Raw genomic sequence first — 21,462 nt, forward strand, 5'->3', positions numbered from 1 at the left:
ATGAGTGGTGTGTATTCAGGCGTGCAAGCAAGAATAGCCGAGAAGGAGCCCCTTGCCCACTATGTTCATTGCGCTGCTCATAATCTCAACCAAGCACTCAACGACTCTGTTAAAAATGTCCCTGGAGTGAAGCAGTTCTATGACACTGTAGAGACGCTCTACAACTTTTTTGGTCACAGTATCAAACGATGGGCATTGCTCAGTGAGTTAATCACGCCAGAGAGCAGAACTATCACATTAAAACGCTTATGTCCCACTCGCTGGTCATCTCGCCATGATGCGCTTGTTGCGTTAAGGCACAGATATGGAGACATTATAAAAGCCCTCGTCAAAATATCCCTTACCAGTGACAAAAAGGATGAGCGCAATGAAGCAAGTGTACTCAAGAATGCCATAAGCAAATGTAGCTTTCTATTTTTGGTCAACATGCAGACCAAGATTTTTGGAAAGCATAAATTGTGCTTCACAGTTAATGCAAGCAAAAGACGCGGATATTCTCAAAGCATCTACTCTACTGCAAAATGCCATCAGTGTTTTGGTGGAGTATAGGGGACAATTTGATGAGGCGAAGTCCGCCACTCTTGCCCTGGCTACTAAATGGGGAAGTCAAACACAGTTTGAAACAACCAGGGCCAGGAAAGTTAAGAGACACTTTGATGAACTTTCTGAAGACAGCCGCCTCACTGACGCAGAGAGCAACTTTCGGGTGACCGTTTTCAATGCATGTCTCGATATAATCATCCAGCAACTGTCCCAAAGATTCACCATCTTAAATGCAACTGTGAACATGTTTGAGGCAATTCACCCCAACACACTACTACAAGCAAAGGATGAGGATTTACACCAAGCTGCCCAGCGGCTTAGAGAGCACTACAGTCGGGACATCGCCGCCAGCTTCCCTGGCCAGCTGCTTTCTTTCAGAACCTGTTTCAGGGACAAAATACAAAAACTAAAATCTGTAGCGGATCTGGTAAAAATGCTCATTGTTTACAACCCAGCAGTAACATCTACATTCAGTGAGGTTTGCACAGCCTTCATCTTATTTCTGACTCTTCCTGTCACCGTGGCAACCGCCGAGCGCTCTTTCTCCAAATTAAAACTCATCAAAAACTATTTGAGGAGCACGATGGGACAGGAGAGACTGAGTGGACTGGCCTTGCTGTCCATCGAAAGTGACCGAGCCAAGAAATTGGACATACAGCGGATTGTGGACGAGTTTGCGGAGCGCAAGGCTCGCCGAGTGCCCTTCAAGTAGTGGGGAGTACACTTCAGATTTAATTTGTACAGTAGCCTACTTGTACGTGAATGTATGGGCCGCCGTGCCAATTTTACACTGCTGTGCTCTCATGGTGGCGGCTGGCTGTCCATGGTGAATGGTGTGTCAGAAATGTAGTCATTTTATTAGGCTATGTTTTCGTTGTCCTCGTGGTTTGTTGGACTTTATGTCATGTTATATCATTATTATCTCTGATATATATTTCGTTTCTATACCCTTTGCAGAAACGAAATCTTAAATATTACACCTTTTCTTTAGTTACTTTTCTTTCAAACATTGTTTTAAATTTTAATCTTACTGGCTGAGCGACTTTTTACGCACGAGCGTCAGATTACCATAACCCGGACTCCCGATATTTTTGTCAAGCTTTATTGGGTTTAAAGGGCTCGGTCATGTGGCCCCGCCTCCCGGCCCGGGTTTGATATGTGCCGCCAGTGGCTCTGTGTGTGTAATTTAGTGATTTGTAAAGAATTGTAAGCTGTTTTATTAAATGTTTAACATACTGTACAAAAAAAAAGTTCAACAAAAGAGACTGAAGGTCAAGGGAGACAGGTTCTGGGGCAGCAAACATTTGGCTCGGGTTGATTTTCTAAACCACCTTAGCATCTCTGGACTCTAGAGAGGCCATTTGTATGCAGGAAGCTTTAGGCATTCATCTCCAGCAGAGTGACAGGCGGAATGGTTGCCATGGTGTCCGTCAACAGGTTAGGCTTACTGAAATCAGCCAAGCATCAAAGTCATTTAGGGATTAAGATCTGAAGGGGGAGATATGGTGGCTGGGGTATACAGGGGGGCTTTTCACAAAAAGTAATTCTTCTTGTTTCTGGGCTTTGAGCAAACAGAGTTATTGTGAGGGTTTAAGAGGCGAGCCCTGTGATCAGAAAGCCACCGGGTTGCATCCTGGACGAGGAAGGGAGAGAACATGTTAACTCCCTGAAATCCTTCTTTGGAGGGTGATAATAGATCATCACTTTAGAAGAGAGAAGCAGCTCAAATGTTTGCAATGAGTGTTTGGTGTGTTTTTCGCTTTTTGAATTCCTAAAATTTCAATACAAAAGCTATAGATATGTGGATATAGTTTCAAACAAAAATCACGGAGAGTCGAGGCAGAGCAGCTGGAGGACTTGAGGAAAAACATTTTTTCCAAATAAAATAAAATTCAGTTTTACTCAAATCACTGGCGGAATGTAACAAAATGCATTATTTATTTTTTTACCTCTTTTAACTATTTTTACATACTTTACTTGAGTATTACCATTTAATGTAACATATACTAGTTATTAAACACAAATAGTTACTAGCTATTTTATACATATAAAAACCCAGGATCTGATGAAATACTGTCATTTTTAATAACCACAGTATTTTTTAAAAGTCTCTAAAATTGGCTCCATATTGATGAACTACAACGTTGACATTAAAATGTATTTGCTACTGTTAAAAACTGAATCCTAAAATTCTATATCAAAAGAGCCATTCTGAATAGTGATTTGTTTTACTTTTGATACTCAGAGTACATTTGACTGATAATACCTCTGTATTTCTACTTGGGAAACATTTACAACTCAGGATTTTAACTCGTAATGGGGTATTTTAAGACCACAGTAATTTAACTTATACTCAAGAAAAGGACCTGAGTACTTTTCCAACACTGACTAAAATCATTGTGTGTTACAAAATGTTGTTTTAATTCTATGGGTTTTGCAAGTTACGAAGAAATAACAAAAGCAGCAGATTCATTAAATATGTCATTAGTCACGCTTGCATGTACCTTTCCCAGAAGGCTGCGGGAGGACGAAGCCCGGCAGCAGGAAGGGGGCTCCTGTTGTCAGGCCGGCGGGCTTCAGCTCCGTCACCCCGTACGTGGTCAGACGGGTCACCAGGTTCACGTGATCCTTCAGGGCATCTTTCGACTCGTCCTCTTTGGCCTGTTCCAGTCTGGATAAGAGACATATAGTTTTATATAAATGTGCGTACAACACACTCAAGGATGCTCTTAATATGTACCTTATTAAATGTCCTTTAGCAGCAATAAACCTGCAAGTGTATTTGCTTCAAATAAGCCAAACCATTTTAAGTGATGGTGCATTTCATTTCAATACATCTTTTAAGTAATACAACTTTTCTTGTGTTGGGTTTAATAGCCAGCATGCAGTGGAAACAGGTGGGTTTTTCATTCTGGAATTCATTTGACTGGGATGGAGGATGTGGTAATGGGAATTCTGGTAATAGCGCTTTCTTAAAGTGTAATCAAAATGAAACGAAATGTAACTTTTAACAAAAAAAAATATCTAAGAGTTTTTGAGAACTTTTGAGATGACAGATGCTTTAATGTTACACTCAGAGTGAAGTATTCTTTGAAAAAACTAATGTTTTGGTGAATAGGATGATGTGTTTTCTAATCGCAGAAAGAGAGAGGGACGATAAACAAATTGCACCTGGCCTGGATGTAAGTGTTTTTCTTTGATGTAACCTTCTGCAGGAGAAAACCAAACTTTCAAGTATAAAAAGGATCTTAGGAGGATACAAATATTGTGTTTCTTTGAATTATTTGACGATCATTTCTCTAGACACCAGCTGATTTTAAGTTGCAATGACAATGTGTAGACTTTCAGCATTCCTGATATCAAGGGGGAGCTCGTTCCACCATTTTGGAGCGAGGATAGCAATCAGGCGTGGTTTTTTTAGGGGTCCCACTCCCAGATTGGCTGAAGTTGTACCTGAGCATGAGATCGCAGAGGAAGGCGTAACCCTGGCACATCCTGAAGTCGTCAAGCAGGGTCTGGGACACGTCGCTGGAGTCCTTGAGGAAGCAGGAGAGCATGGCGAACATCTCCACAATCTCCAGCGGCGACAGATCCTCCGACTGCTGCATGTTCTGCACACATGTGCCCAGGCATTCCTTCTCTGTGGACGCAGAGCACAAGGGGGAATTTGACGTGTGACAGAATATATGGAGATGACCAGGGGTTGGAGGGTTGCTTTAATAAAGTATTTTGTTACAATTAATAATTAACCGTAAATGTAATAGGCAACCTGATCTACAGTAAGTATCTACGAAATGTAACCTGATGACTTTCTGTGACTTTTAGATGACCTCAATATGAAATGCAATGCAAATAAACACATTGGAGCCTTCAAATATCAATAAGACAGCTCTGACTTCAGTGTTTTATGTATAACAACAGCATAATGTGTGATACATGTTGATTTCTCCCAGCCTGTATAACCAATCCCCTACATACGTACGGATGTCCAACGCGTGCTTAACGTTTGTATTTACCATGTATGTATTTGACCACGTTGACGCTCAGGCCGTGTCGGGAGATAGTGGTGAGCACCTCCCCTGCACTCCTCCTCCAGGGAAGGTTGTGGGGGGGGCACCAGGAGGTTATGGCACTGAACAGCAGCTGAAGGTCGTCCTTTTGGGCCAGTTCCTCCGCCGGAGACACAAAGGTGCAAAGCTTCACCAGTATCTGCAAGAGTCGGAAAGAGAGGGCACGAAATTTGACTCGAGGTGAAGGTATCAGATTTAAAGCCCTTCTATAATTCTCGACAGTAATTTGTTTCATTTTGGTCTTTCCAAACTAGCAGATTAAAAGAACCATCTTTTTTTTCATCACATTTGTAAATCGATCAAATTACTCATGTACAGGCGTTTTATGGGTTTCAACAACTTACATTTGAGTCTGTTTAAGAAGTTTTAAAAACTACATAGAATGAAAGTAGTTCTTTTACAGCCATAATGACAGAAGTATGAATGAAAATTAGCATGAATGAAAACAAGAATTACATGAATTTTGTGAAATGTAACCAATACAACATTAATGTATCACCATTTATAACAGCAATGAATACATAAGGGATAGACTAATATAAGGGTTGGTAAACATTTTGTTTGAATTCTGTACCGGGAGGAAAACTCCTGTAAGGAAATTCCAATTACCACTTTCTTATTTTGCAGTTAAAACTATATTAGAGAAAACATTTAAAAACCTTAAATACCTTTTTTTAGGCGAGGAATTTGGACCATTGAATTTAGGACTTTTTAACCTGTGAAACCACATATAAATAGTAGCCTTATAAATAGTGTATTGGTAGCGTGGTAGGAGAGGAAGAGTAGAAATTGATATTTAGCTAGTTCTGGTTTGGAATAAACCATTTATAGAGTAAGCTGTTTTTCTTACCTGGACAAAGACTTTCTGCAGCAGCACCCTGCGGTCAGCCAGGGGAAGCTCCTGCTGGGTGTGGCCCTGGCCGGGGGTCTTCTCCTGGCCTGGGGGTGGTGGTGGTGGTGGGGGTGGTGGTGGTGGTGCTACTGGGGCCTCCACCATGTGAGGCAGGTCGAAGAACAGGTAGAGGCATTTGACCAGAGTGGAGGGTACGGACATGGTGGTCATGCAGTCCACTGTTTTCTGTTGGGGAGGAGAGAAGAAAGGGCGAAGGAAGACAAAACAAACGGTTGAGAATTATGAATAAGAAATTAATTTTGGAGAAGACGTCAGTAAGACATAAGAGTACTTTGGGTTGAGTTTTCAAAAACTGAGTCAGTGAGGGTTTGATTAACCTATGTTCAACATGTTACATCATTTGTATTTCTTCAAAAACAAACAAAAATATAAATAGATCATTTAAATATACATAATAAAAAACGAAATAAATAATAAAATGTAGCAAAGATATATAAAAAACAATACAGCCTTACGTTTCAAATCCAACGTTTTTTTTTTACTGCACAAGAACTACTCAAAAAGATGGCGAGGTGTTTGATTTTTGTGAAAACGGGTAAGCTATTTTAATTTTGTGTTATGATTCATGGATGTGTTTCTGTGAGGGAAAAAAACAAAAAAGTAGCCATGAGAGCTGTGTGTGTGTGTGTTCATGGCAGGGAAAAATGGCTTGAGAAAGAGATTGGGTTTGTGCTCACTGATGCGAATGATTCAGATAATCAAACGCTGCCTCCTACCCACTCAAAAACAAGCGCTCTCACAACCCCTGCCCCCCCCCCCCACACACACACTGTGGCTGGTTGACATGACCCTCCCTTTTAGTTCCGCTCTGTCTGCCTCCACAGAGAGAAGGTGGACTCGGGATGGATAACAGAGCACAGCGGAGACACACACACACACACACACACACACACACACACACACACACACACACACACACACACACACACACACACACACACACACACACACACACACACACACACACACACACACACACACACACACACACACACACACACACACACACACACACACACACACACACACACACACACACACACACACACACACACACACACACACACACACACACACACACACACACACACACACACACACACACACACCTCAGATGATCGATGGAGTGGGGGAGGGAGAGAAAGAAGGAGCAAGACGTTGACAGAAGAAGCTGTTGTTCAGAGGAGAAGAGTCTTCAGTTAATAGTGAGTCATAATATTGGAAGGCGCACCTGTGGTACACTCAGCAAGGAAGGTGTGTGTGTGTGTGTGTGTGTGTGTGTGTGTGTGTGTGTGTGTGTGTGTGTGTGTGTGTGTGTGTGTGTGTGTGTGTGTGTCTACAGGCTGTAAGAGACATATTGGCCCTGCTGCAGCTTTAAGGTCAAGGTTACTGGGAGCAGTCAATCAGAGAGGTAAACTTGAAGACATTTTATTGTGTGTGTAAAACAGAAAGAAAAGGGAAGAGGAAAGACCGAGATAAACGAAAAAGAGATGGATACAAGGAGGAAAAAAAAGAGGAAGCATGTCAAGAATCACATTTTTGTCTGTTTCAAAGAGAGAGACAAGCACAGTGGGAATGCCGAGCGTGAAGGGCATCCGATAAAACAAGAAGACAGCGCAGAGGTAGAGAGAGGCAGTCAGCAACAAACGGAAATATTGCTGTTTTATCATCAAGGGGGTGGGTGGTGGCGGGGGGCAGGAAGTAAGAGATAGACGAGGACAGCATTAAAGAGAGGGGGGGTGACGTCAGGTTTATGGGACGCCAGCTGCGAGGAGAGTTCTTTGTTTTACTGTCTGAGACACAAGAGGAAAGGGATACAAATCACTCAAAACACACATGTCACTTTGTGTGTGGTGATATTAAACAGTAGCGCAGCATTATAATGACATCACAACATAGAAGCTGGTTGGGAGTTTTCCAGAAACACGACTGGTAAAAAAGCTGGCACATTTTGGCTGTGGTCGGCCTTAAAAAAAATGTTCTTTTATTTATTGCAAACCATAAAGGACTATAAGATGGTAATCTGAACGCTGAACCGGGGTACATATCAGCTGCAGACATTTGCATGTATGGTTAAGTGCTGCGGGGAAACCTCTTCATCTCATCTAGCCAATTGTTAGAAAAACAACTTTAAGACGCATAGAAGTTGTTAAAAAAAAAACACAAGTGGACTAACTACACCAGTATTTACAGATCTTGGTGAACATAACAATAATATCTCTTACTCTGGGGTTTACCACCAACATTCATTGAGGCAGCAAACAAACTAAAAAGCCACAAAAAAAGTAATAGACTTCAGACGAGGAAACTTGAAGTGTACAAATGCTAGCTAATTTCCTGTTAATATTTGCTGTTTTATAAATGTTATCTTTGCCATCTCTTGCTGAAAAAAAGCTTTGCACACAGCAAGTTGTCCATCTACGATTGTAAGGCAGCTACAACTGAACCCTAACCCAATCTCATATCGACTGTGATATATGGTAGCAGCAGCCGAGATGGCACAAAAGAGAATGTAACCATCTGAGACTCCCCGGTTCAAGCACATAAGTATGTGGCTTTGAAAAGGAAATAGTAGCTCTGTATTTATGTGTATAAAATGTTTGTTTTGACAGGTGCCTCCTTTTAAAGTACCATCAAGGCCGCTTAAACATAGGCACTCAAGAGTCCCAGTAAACACTTCTCTGGTCCTACAAGAATACAAATATCTTGCTGACTGTACTATAAGGCTGAACTGGGCTCCATCTGCAAATAAACTCAATTTCAGTGACATGTAAGTGGTTTAAACCCTGAATTGTTTGCTGGGGCACCTGGAAGGCCTTAGTGTGAGTTAAAGCTAAATAAAACGTGTACAAAGAAACCTTGGTTTTATTCCCTGACAGCAAAGGGGTTTGCTTTCTGCACAGTTGTATTTTTTTTTTAATTGGGGCAAAAACAGTAAGCAGTGGTACTTTATGTCCACCCTTGAGGAATGTATCCTTCAACTTAACTGCATTAATACTGCAGAGAACACAGTTAATAAAACAAATGCAGCAGAAACAAAACAAACTAGTATCACTCAAACGGTTCTACAGCTCACCATTCTCTCAAGATACCAAGTTATTTTGTATCTACAAATGTACTCTTAAAAGGTCTCCTGTTATGCCAAATGCCTTTTTTCGTGTCTTTTCTACATACATGTGTCCCCAGTGTGTTAAAAGATTGGCAAAGATACAAATATTTGTTATTTTTTTCACCTGATTAATCTAATTAAAAACCTGTCCGAAAGGAGCTGATCAGACTTTGGCCACGTTGTGTGGGTTGGGCAACCATTAGCCAATAACCCATCAAGGTATCACCCGCCCACCTCATCACCTGAATCTCCTCCTAGAGCACCATTGTGTTTTTTTAACCAAACACATCCACACAGGGGTGTGGCCAGCAGCAGCAGCTCATTAGCATTTCAAGCTACAGGCACAGAATCAGCACTTTTGAAACAGGGCTGAAACAGAGGGGTTTATGAGATGCTACAATGCACAATCTGTTTGGTATTTTGAGCCAAACACTTCAGAGACATGTTTTTCTATATGTCTGAGACTTAAGATAGAGATAATATATTGTTGAAAAGAGTATAACAGGAGACCTTTAAAGGTGAAGTGTACATAGCATTGATTGAGTCGAATACTTCTACAATGGATAGTTTGTGTGCAGAAATAGGAAATAACTAGTGGATTTAATTGGGTTGAAAACATGTCTGCAGAAGCGTTATCATCAACAACTAGAGAGAATGTCTGGAGTGCAACGGTGCAGGATAAGCAGGAAAGCAGCCAGCCAGCTGACAGCACTGCTCCTCACAAAACCTCCAGAGGAATGCAGCCCGAAAAGTTTAAAAGACGTCTGCTGACCATAGAGCACAGAAAAACAAGACCTTTATATCTAACCTTTAAACCAGGAGCCTGAGAAGCTTCCGTGTTCTCATTCTGAATTATGTATTGGGACATACAGAGCAAAATGTTGTTTTCATCTCCAAACGTGGCATACAAAGCCAGCATTCATTTCCTTCACTCATTGCAGTAAAGCAGAATAAAAAAAAAGACTGTTTGGGGTATATTTGTATTTGTATTGAAGAACCATTATCTCCCTGTTCTTACTGGGGCTGAGGCTTTTTTCTGCTGGAAGACCAAAGCGTTGGAGAAGCAAATGGGTCACAGAGACCCATTTTTTGTGTGTGTCCTGACACCTAATTCCCTTTTTCCACCAAAGTTAACATGTAAATGCTGTGGTTAAATAGCAGGAAAGCCCTTTAAAGATATGCATCAGACTCCTTTCACAATGCCAGAACCCGAGTATGCCTTTCGGTTGTTTTCCCTGTGTGTCGCATTTGCCGAAGGCGCCGAAAAGCAGGGTTAGTGAACAGTAGAGATGTTTTTTTATATATCTGTTACTATTTCAGTCTCTCTTTGAAACTCATACCAGAGGTGTGCACAGAGGAAAGACTCACAAAGAACGTTTTGATGAGATTCTTTTTTCTCCGGGTTGTTTGAATTAATTATGTTTTACGATGATCAGCAAAGTAAAAATGAGTGATTCTGTCAATGGGGTCTTTGAGGACAGCAAATCATTTGTACGTTTTGTACGTAAACAATTATAATAAAAAATGTCTAAATCCCTGTTGATTGTATATGATATATTCACCTCAATGCGGAAAAGGTGCTAAAGATATGTGTGTGTAAGTGTGTTTTTTAAACCGGAGGAAACGGGGCTGAACATCTAAACTTACATGTATCAGGTGAATCTTAAAAAAAAGAACACATAATAATCAACCACGCAAACAGAAAAATGTGGCATCAATCAAAAAAGCATACATATCGTAAAAACGTGGAACACTTGATTTGGACAGATCATGTGATGGTGATGTGAATGATTATTTGATGTGATTTGACCAACCTGTCCGGAGGAGGCCAGCAGGTTGATGGTGGTCAGAAGCATCCAGCCACGACTCGCCTCCTCACTCTGGTTCACCTCCAGGAACTGGACTATGGCTCGACTGGCTGCCTCTGGAGAAGCCGCACACATAAACCCAGCCGTTAAGTAGACAGAAGTGACAGCTTATTGTGGCAGGCAGATGGCCGACGGAACAATGATCAGTTATGCAACGATTCAATCGTCTTTGTGGATGTGACAAGTGTCTGTTATTTCTGAACAACGTTTTATTGAATGTCTCGATGGCCTCACAAAAAGGACATATATAATTATTATCAACAAGTGTCTTTTCTACCACCCACTTCTGCCTACTGCAGGGGGGAAGCATTTCTTTGGATGTGATGCTTGATTTTCCAAATGATATCCTGTCTGAATGTCCGAACACAATATAAGCATTGATTTAGAACGTCGGGTTATTTAACCGCAACACTATGTGTAAGATGGTCAAATGTGCATGATTTTGATACTAATTGCGAGTTTTGGGATACATATTGCACTTGTGATATTTAATATTACATTTAAATTAAAGGATTTGTTATTATGTCTGTAGAATACCTTTTGTAGGCCGGGACTTCTCTGTAGCAACAAAATATTTCAATCATAATGATTGTTTCAAATGTTGCCAACTATCGCACCTACTTCAATTTGGACACTGCACTTATCCATATTGCATTTTGAATACATTTTCAATTAATTGCACAAGCCCAAAGGCTGGTATTCGATAAGATCCATCCCCACAAGATAGAAAACAAATATTCTTGATTACAACACCAACGCTGTGTACAAAATAACTGTCATTCATTCATTCATAATTGCCTAGAACACACCTTACCTTTACTCTACAATGAGAAGCAAATTAAGAAATAGGACATCATCGTCGCTTTGCGTCATCATTGATGGATGAAGAGTCACAACTGTTACATCTACAAGATGAGTCTGGCTGTTTTTTTTTTAATATGATTTTGAGCAAACCAAAATCCCTTGTTTTGATGATGGCAGAGCACTGCGAAGTAAGTGGAGAGAATGAGTCAATGCTGACTCAAACACAGACCTTGTGACCATCTGGAGTTAAGACCGTGCTGTTACAGAATCAGAGCGGCTCTCTGCTTGAAAACAACACAGCACATGTTCAAAGAGAGATGAGAGAGAAAAATGGAGAGAAAAATAAGAGATGGGAAGCTGGAGACTTTCAGCTGTGTGTGTGTGTGTGTGTGTGTGTGTGTGTGTGTGTGTGTGTGTGTGTGTGTGTGTGTGTGTGTGTGTGTGTGTGTGTGTGTGTGTGTGTGTGTGTGTGTGTGTGTGTATACTGTCTATTTACGGTCTTTCCTGTGGGGAAGCCACAGTAGGAGCTGCCAAAGCTTCGAGGATATGCTCACCTGTAGAAGACTAACCTTTCAAGACAAAGTAAGTGTGGTTTCTAAGACAACACTGTTGTTAATGGATGAAGAATGCTTGTCTCATGATCATAATACTAAAAACTGTTTCCAACATCTATGTCTGCATCAGCAAAGCCAAAGGGACTGCAAACACACCCACAGACGGGGAAAGGGCACACATAAACAATTGTTGTCAGAAGTAGCCAACTGGATATGGGAAATGACCACAACTGATGCCAAAAGAATGATAAATTGCTACTTCCTCTTCCATCTTTATCGTGACGAATGGACGTGTCGGAGGGCTCACCTGTGGATTTATTAGAAGCTCTTCGTCTGATCTCGGTCACCATGAGCCGTGAGACCTGGGTGGTGAACTGCAGCAGGTCGGTGAACTTCTCCGTCATGCTGCTGGGTGGAGCGTTCCCAAACACCTAGAGCAGACAGTTCAGCTTGGGTTAAATCAGGAAAAATAAATAAAAGACATACTAAAAAGGTCACATTAGAATGAAAAGAAATAGGCTTTTAGAACTGTCACTAAATCAGCCTAAGTCAGTCTGGTTGTATACATTTTTACTGATTGTTGTTTGATAGAAAATTGTATCAAAGGAGATATGCGCACATCCGACTAACCACAATGTGTTTCCCTTCCATCTACCCTGAACAATTGGTACATATTGTAGACTGCATTTAGATCTTTATAGTGTAACTCTAGCAGTGGTTCCCAACCTGGGGGGCGCGCCCCCCCAAGAGGGCGCCAAAGATCGCAGGGGGGGCGCCAGGCCTCAGATGATTTGAGGCCAAATATCATATTTCGATTTGAGTTTTTTACATATAATTGTAACGCAATACATGATTGTCACTAAAAGCCTTGTCTCTACATTACAATAAAATATGAAAAATAATTGATTAATTAATTTGAATACAAATTCAAGTTATAAGCTATTATAGGCATGAAAAGACAGAAATGTATAATTATTTCTTTAATAGAAATGTTTCTTCTGCCCGTAAAGTGTCCAAACCGGGCTTTTCTGGATAAGCGCATTCTTAAAACATAGTCATTGTCCATGCCGGTTTCAGTTGGATTATTTGTCACACTTGCTCCGATCAGATTGGTCTCCTCCATTTTATAGATTATTTACTTTTGAATCCGCATAAACACATAGGCAAAATCCGGCTTACTTTGAGCATGTGTTTTAAACAGTTGAATCCCTTTGTGAATTGTTTCCACTTGCGCTGTCCTTTAATTTCTTCATACAGCATGAATCCAAATGAATTAATCCTGAGTCCAATAAACATCAAAGTCACTCCAATAGTGCTCCTTAGTTACGCTTTCATCCTCTTTTAATAAAATACTTCAGATTCATCCAGTTTGTGACAGTAGTTGTAGCATTTTGAGACTTTGAAACCCCCCCCCCCGTGTGTGTGTGTGTGTGTGTGTGTGTGTGGGGGGGGGGGCAACTTCCTGGGAAAAAAGGTTGGGAACCACTGCTCTACAGTGTATCATATTTTGTTTATTCTGTCGTCCATAGATCTATATCTTTCTTTTGTTAATATCATCATGTGCAATGCTTGTTCTACATGCTTCTAACCCTAACCCCTCCTTAATTTGGATCTATAAAGTATATATCTGATATAATATAATCTATCACTTGAGTCTTAAGCACGTCTTTTCACCCTCTGTCTGAAACCAGAGCTAAGTCTGATCTGATTGGTTAGCTGGCCGGCTCTGCTGTGATTGGTCTAATGCTTAGAGATGTCCCGACTCTTAGCCTATCATGCACAATGTGTTGGAGCGCTAGCCAACAGACATAGTGATCTCACTATGTTAAGGAAGTAAACAAAGGGGTTTTAGGGATTTACATACACAAAAACCTATATAAAACACTACAGGAAAGGGACAAAGGCAAAAAGCATAACAGCAGGGCCCCTTTAAATGGTACTCAAGCCTGCAGTTCAATAAAATGTCAGCTGTACTCACATGAAGAAGGGACACACAGGATGCATCAGGTACACTGGCTAACATCTCTCTGGGTTTTATTTGGTATGTCCTAGTTTTACAACCACAGACCTGACTACAGCCTGAGCCTTTGGGGGAGCAGGGGTCGACGCTGAACTACACTTCATTCTCCAACGACTCATCCTGTATTTATTTACCCTGCAAATCTGACACAAAAGAAGGCCTGAAGCTGGCTGCACCGGGAGTATTCTACTTTGAATTTCTGACATGATTTAAATGATGCCACCAGTGGGTGAGTCGCAGCCAGCGCTGGGTAATTAGCTGACAAGTCAAGAGACCCTTGTTATGGCTCTTCAGTTTGATGAGAACACTCTACAGGGCGGTGTGCAGCAGCTACCAACCATAAAGGCCTATTACTCTATCAGTGTTATATGAAAATAGACATTTTGATCAATTATTATTTGCTTATTTATATTTAAGGCTCCCTTGCATGACTTCACATTCAGTCTCTCTGCATCAAAGCATGTCATTTTGTTTTAACCCTTTAGTTATTTATGCATTTTAGTTTTACAGCTACATTCTATAAATAATCAATGAAAACGTTATGAAGAACAACATTAATGGCTAATTATTAGTTTAAATGATTTATGCACACAAAAATGATACATATTAAGATGTTTTTCTCCTATCTAAGTACGCTGATTGTCTTGGTTTTACAGGATTATATATTGTATCCTTTAGATGTTGGATTGTTGGTTGAATAAGAGAAGAATACATTTGGCTCTCAGAAATTGTGCTGCAGGTTTTTCACTATATTTTGATCTTTGATATACTAAACATATTTAGTTAATACGAAAAAGCACATTTCTATAAATTACTGTTATTAGTTGCAGCACCAATATTCTGCATTGATTCTCTGTATGTAAATTAGATTATTTTGGATCTCTGATCAGCAAACTCCGGCTGAAATACTTTCAAAACACCAGCTGTAACTTGAGTTCCACATGTGGCTAGCATGGTCAAGTAAAATCTAAACACTTAGATTTACCTAAGAAAATGTTTGTTTGGTATTATTGATTCAGTAGTAGTCTCTTGTTTTATTTGTATTGGTTTTCTATTATATTCTAAGTATCTTGAATTGGTAAGTCATTAACATCGCTGGTCTAAGTTTATGTCTCTACTTGATGAACTACTGACGATGATGATTGGACCCTCATGAGTTCGACCTATTGTGTGAGTTTACTACTATTGCATTATTTATTCTCCTATGCACCTCTCTACCAGGTGTGACTGAAACACATGTTTTTGGTGTTTAGGTTCCATGTGTATATCCCTGAAGGAACTAAAGTTTTAACTCCGCGTCTACAGAGGGATGTATTGATGACGCCTTTTTGTAGGCTGACCCGGAAATTAGCATCGCAAGGCTCCCTGGACAAAAAGCAATGGGATTTCACAGTTGACTGTTGGTATATCGCAGAAGCTTTGTCGCATACACACATTTATCATACTTACACCTTTTTTCAGCAGTATAATCTACACATATCAACGCTTTGTGATTTTTAAAGCGTGAATGCAATTGTCAGAAGTAAAAAGATACTGCTGGGCTATAAAGGAACTACATCAGAGTCGCATGGCAGCGCATCACAGCCGCTAAGCTAAAGGTGGATAATGTGTGGCGTAATATCCTGAGGTAGTTTATTTATTCACTTCATAGCAACGGCTGTTTTTATGACACCTAGAAGCTTTGCATATACATGAGTGTGGTGTTGACTGACTTGGTAAAAAAAGTGAATATCTCAAAAGCACGTGTCAACCAAAGACCTCATTTCAGTCTTCAAGCCAAAAACACGTTAAAATAACCGTTGACTTTCTGACGAGGGAACCAGAAGTGGTCAAATACTAAGTCGTAGAAGTTTCACCATTTAAATGGTAAATAAAGGTAACTCTCATTGTGTTCTACTTAGCTGAGCTTAAGCCTAAACGGCAACAAAGGCACATAAGTCAACAGGCTCATTTCAGATTTTGCTGCAGGCTGTTGAAGCAGAATCAGTGAGGCGTTTAGTCAGGGTTTGTATGGAAATCAGCAGTTAACCAAAGTATTTTGATGCCAAATATAACCAATGTTTAATAAAATCATAATTTCTGAGTTCCTATGAATCCATCCACAGTAAAATCTCTGAAAAAGAAAAAAAATGTAGAAGTATCAGTTTATCTGGTTATATTATTTATAGGTAATGTTAGAGTACATTTTACATTTTTGTTTTCTTCTTTCTTATATCCAATACAAATATTGTAATTTAGAGAACTTATTTGCACAGGTTTTAGAGCTTCAATAATGCCAACACAAACATATTTTAATAAAACAATTGTGAAAAATATAAATAATAAGTTTCTTTAGAGAATAAAACTAAAAGTTTCATTTTACCCAAGCACACATCTGCAAATAGTACAAATATGATTTGTAGCTTTTTGGTAAGGTGTAACAGCATTTTAAGTTGATGGAGACTACATTTTTATATGACCTGGCAACACCAGAATTGAATGTCATCTTGGATGTGACTCACCCTGTTGAATACGGGAAGCATCATGTAAAGCTTCTCCTCCTGCTCCTTCTGGGTCATGTGTCGAGGAGGGTGGCACAGCTCGGAGAAGAGCCGTCGCAGGTGCATCAGGCCCAGCGCGTTGTCCTGGGGGCTGCACTCCTCCTGCCTCGGCCGGCCCATGATTCTTTTCACCATGTTCATCTTGAGCGGCTTTGTCAGGGCAAATGCAGCCCTGTAGGTGGAAGAGAGGAGGGTTCAGACATGTCTTAAAGCAACTTGATAGTCGATAAGTTTGTTTTCTTTTGGTAAATATAGAAAGAGGTTTTGTTGGGTATCATAACGGCTCTACTGTACTGAAAATATGCTCCGTGAACAAGATCCACATTAACAATAGGGTGTGGCAATGTGATGAAAATATCAATATTTTCAGTCAAATATCAGAATCAATTTTGCTGCAACATTTTTGCATTCACAAAGGGAGATCTTTGGTAAAAAAAAACAAATCATCAGTATTGTGGATAAAATCACAAAGTTTGTGAGTGAAAACAATTTAACAGCTAGTCTGGTAAATTCAGCAAATGACATCACTTTAATGGTGCATTTAAAAAACTAATTAAAAGACAAGACACATGAGGTTATATTAAGAAGTCAAAAATGTAATATTTAATAGAAAACAAGATGGCCTTCTCTAAAACTTTCTTTAAAATAAATGTGATTGAGCTGGCTTATTAATTCTAACTTCTTTCATTTTAACTTGTCTGCTACAAGCTAACCACCATTGTTCCCTTATAAACATCTCGTGTCAGTAAAACAACACATTCTTCTCATTCTCAGGTTCATATAGGTATTTCATCCTCTCCTGTGACATGTCTCCATGCTTTAATGTTCAAAAAAACTCCTCTTTTCACCCTCTGTCTGAAACCAGAGCCCAGTCTGTTGTGATTGGTCATCCGCCTAAAGATGTCAGAAATGCCCTGTCCTTTAGTATATCATGCACAATATGTTGGAGCGCTGGCCAATAGAATTGTGTGTGTTACATAGTGATGTCATTGTGTTACAGAAGTAAACAAAGGAGTCCAATAAAGGCATTTCAGAGAGAAACGTTGGAGTTTCAGTCTTTACAGAACATCTAAAAAAGGCACAAAAACCTATATAACACACTAAAGGAAAGGGGAAAACCCAAAAAGCATAACAGGGCCCCTTTAAAAGCAAATTAATAAATGCTACAACAACTAGTTGCTTGTGACGTGGTATATATTTAGCCATTAATTCCACAAATCAATTTCTCAGCCTATCTTTAAGATGGTTGCTAGGAGACTTTGCAGAACTGCAGTGCTTGCATACGATACGGCACAGATAAACATACGCTGAGGAAAAACTAATTCAACAACCAGAAAGAGTGCAACAAAGGAGCTCATCCATCTCTCACTGTCACTTGCCAAAGGGCACAATGACGGTGGTGTTTGTTGGAGAAACAAAACAAATCTCTCGTTTATTTTTCCCTTAACGAGGTATGAGTGTTTGGGGATGCAGCTTGACATTTTAGAAAGAAAAACTCTCCAAAATAGATTTATAAAAACTACTCAAGACTCTTTCCTTTTTGTTTCATTTAAACACTGCTCCATCCTACACAATAATTATCAAGTACATGTTGTAACATCATAGCACACTGGCTCTAAGACTTGGATCCTTTCACAATGTAAAGGTGGAGAATTAGCAACTGCAAGCTCTAACTTATCTTAAAATCATATGTTGCTCGTGAGATTGCTTAAATGACTGCATACTGCAAGACATTTGCTCCGAAAATGTGATTTCCAGTAATATACAGTACAATGCCTTACAAAGTCCATCACGTTTTATTATCAAAAGCGCTCTCACTTTAGACATTTAACCAAAAGCCTCTGCTTTATGGCTATCCAAAACAATTATGATGAGAAATCTTAAAAATAAAAGCTAAAAACTTTTCACAGTGTGGGGGAAAAGTGTTCTCATGGCTACAGAAGGGCCAATAAGATAACTTTGACACCTTTAATTCAAACCAAGCATAACTCTCTTTAATATCAACGTTATACTATGTAATAATAGGTGACAGGGCCTTTAAATTAAAATAGGAGTAAACAATGGAACACATCAGGAAGGACTTCAAAATTAATAATAATAATTCATTCCAAAATGCTAGTAAAATTTGATTTCAACCAGAAGTCACTCGTTCTGAAACCGAAACATGGATACTTTCTTTATAGTCTTTGTCTCTGTGGCAGATGTACTTTAGGATACATTCTGAAAGCCATCCAGAACAATGTATAGGTGTAAATAAACTGCTCACTCACACCCTATTAGATGCTCTACATATACCAGTGGTCTTTTTTGTATCTTTTTATCATATATTAGCTTAAATGTTGTTCCTGGCCAGTAGTTTTTTAAAGTATTCTTAAATCTATTTTGTAGATTAATCAATTTCGAATAATCTATACATTTGTGAAAGTCCAAGGCAATTTTTTAAAAAGGTCTTTTTTAGTCAGCTGAAACCCATATGACGTTCACTTTATTATACTTTAAAACAGGGACAAGCAGGAACTCTTTATGTTAAAATATTTTCATTTTCGAATAAGCAATAAATGGATTCTCAAAATAGAGGCTATTCTTTTTATGTTGATCGTTTTATCGATGCAGCTCTGCTCAAAGGTTTGCTATGAGGACCATCTCTTCAGCTACTTATTAAGACTAAACCAATCTCGATTCAAACCAGTCACCCTCAGGCTAACCGCCCCTCTGAGCACGCTCATACACTCTTTGCAAGCTTCTTTGTCTGTTGGCAAATCAGATTTTATTGTTGTGATATAACAAGAGATTTTTGTGTATTCATAAAGGAGTTTATAGAAACGCCAGTATGCCAAATGATTTTGAATAATGTGGCTCCTACTCGCTGTTGGCTCAAATGTATTCCCTCTCTTTATGAAAACAACCACCCAATGTTGTTCTATGCTTGTGTCAATGTATGTTTTTTATTAAAAAGGTTCTTTTTTTGGCTAAATTTTTTATTTCCAATAAGCACCCCATTCTTTAAGTCATTAACAAGTCAACCAATATAATATACAATTATGGCTGTGCAATTAATCGTATTTGAATCTCGATTGCGATTTTGGCATGCAACGATTACGAAAACAACGTACCGTAATTTTCGGACTATAAGCCGCGCCTTTTCCCCTATTTTTCGACGCTGCGGCTTATATAACGGTGCGGCTAATCTATGGATTTTTACAGCTAACGGCCAACACCTTTAACTCTATGGGCTCTATGGCCGGTCCGCGGACCCCCACCTTTAAGCGGCGGGTTCCAGCAGGAAAAGCAGGAGGCCGGAAAAGAGTGAGACAGGTAGCGCTCAAAAGTAAAAGTGGAACCGAGAGTGGTATGCGGCTGATGCGGCTTATATTCTTATAGCCTTATAGTCCGAAAATTACGGTAATCGAAATAAAACGATTATTTTGCTGTGTTCCCTTTCGCAATGATGCTCTCAATTTGTCAGGGTATTCAACTGTTAAAAATATACTGTTTAATTATTATTTTGTTTTAAAGTTATATTTGTTTTAAAGTTCAATAAATGGATGTTTTCCAGTCGATGGATAAACATTTTTAATAATCTTGATATCACTATTGACCAAAGGTAATCGTGATTATGATTTTTGGCATAAGCGAACAGCCCTATAAACAATAGTACTATATATTCAATGTAATGGTCAATGGAATTAAATTCTCATTTTGGTTATCCAGGGACCTTACCCTAACAGCTTATCTTTGCATTAATTAAAACACAATTTTAAATACAGTAAATCAGTCCTGAAACAGAGAAAACGCACATATTTAATCACCTTATAAACTTTCCCCTAGAACATATAACATACTACTATTTCATAACTCCAAACAATGCAATTATCTTGTTTTTTTAGTAGGTGTTCCAATAATTCAGCCTTTTGCTAAGTGCTTCCCTGCTAAAGTACTGCCTGGCCATGACTGGCAGCTTGACAACCTACCCCTCCTGTCCCTCTCATCCTTTTAGAACTGTCATAAAAGACAGCAAGAACGTGTGAAGATACATGGCGGCAGAGACAGACGGCTACAAAGGCGCTTCCGAGTGTTATCCTGATTTACGGGAATGTGGCACTAACAAAATTACTCCAGACTGAAGGCTTTAGTAACTCATTTTGCCCACGCAACAGAGCTGTCCTCTATGTGAACTCGCACTAAAACGGCAATTTCCATTTGCTTCACTTTCCTTTGAAGTGCACAGCCTGTGCCTGAGAATTCTTCCCTGACCCTTCACCTGGTCATTGCTTTGATTTGTAACTACCGCAGTCATGCTTTGAGTTGCATAATCAGTTCTTTCACATCAATGTTGTGGGCTCCTTTCCCCAATTTCAAAGACCTCATCTCAGACACGTTGTAGACACATGATGGGGATCAAAGAAGACCTGAAAGGCTCACGGTTTGACGTTTACAATACAGCCTGTGTTGGCGCAGATATACTCAACAATTCAGCTTTTACTCACCATCAGCTCTGCCTTCCTGAGATAAGGCATTAGAGTAAGCCCTACAGCACGTATCCTCACAAAACAACCAAATGATACTACTGCCAGCTGCAGACACTGATAAAGTTTGGTGACGGGGAATTTTTGTTTTAAGCGACAGGCCTCTAGACGGTAATAGTAAACAAGTCCAATGTTGATGCATGTTCAAGGATGTCAACTACATTTAAAGGTGAACTTATTTATATATAAAAAGGGATCCATTCAACCTTTGCGAGTAAAACAAAAAAAATGTATGTGAAAGTATGCAACTGTGAAGGAGTGCTTTTGTCATTTAATCAGAGGGTTGTGGGTTCGATCCAACCACCCTATGGTCAACATGTCGATGTAATCCTTGGGCAAGATACTTAACCACGAGTGGCCAATGCCAATGGAATGGCCAACGGTGTGTGAGTGTGTGTGAATGTTAGCTTCCTTATAATAATAATAATAATAATAATAATAATAATAATAATAATCCTTATATTTATTATAGCGCTTTATCAATGACTCTCAAAGTGCTTTACAAATACACATTA

The 21,462-nt window shown here is 39.6% G+C and overlaps 1 protein-coding gene across 1 annotated transcript in view; it reads right to left on the minus strand.

Annotated features, from left to right (window-relative positions):
* wdfy3 (WD repeat and FYVE domain containing 3) overlaps positions 1-21,462 on the minus strand; it is a 104,169-nt gene that overhangs the window by 75,551 nt on the left and 7,156 nt on the right. Inside the window, exons 2-8 of the mRNA XM_079689878.1 lie at positions 16,383-16,593; positions 12,169-12,292; positions 10,450-10,559; positions 5,464-5,691; positions 4,560-4,752; positions 3,997-4,183; positions 3,048-3,214 (exon numbers count right to left, since the gene is read on the minus strand). Of these exons, the coding sequence (XP_079546004.1) occupies positions 3,048-3,214; positions 3,997-4,183; positions 4,560-4,752; positions 5,464-5,691; positions 10,450-10,559; positions 12,169-12,292; positions 16,383-16,593 (1,220 nt within the window). The remainder of the gene's footprint in view (positions 1-3,047; positions 3,215-3,996; positions 4,184-4,559; positions 4,753-5,463; positions 5,692-10,449; positions 10,560-12,168; positions 12,293-16,382; positions 16,594-21,462) is intronic.

Source organism: Notothenia rossii (assembly GCF_949606895.1).
Source record: "Notothenia rossii genome assembly, chromosome: 6".
NCBI lineage: Eukaryota > Metazoa > Chordata > Actinopteri > Perciformes > Nototheniidae > Notothenia > Notothenia rossii.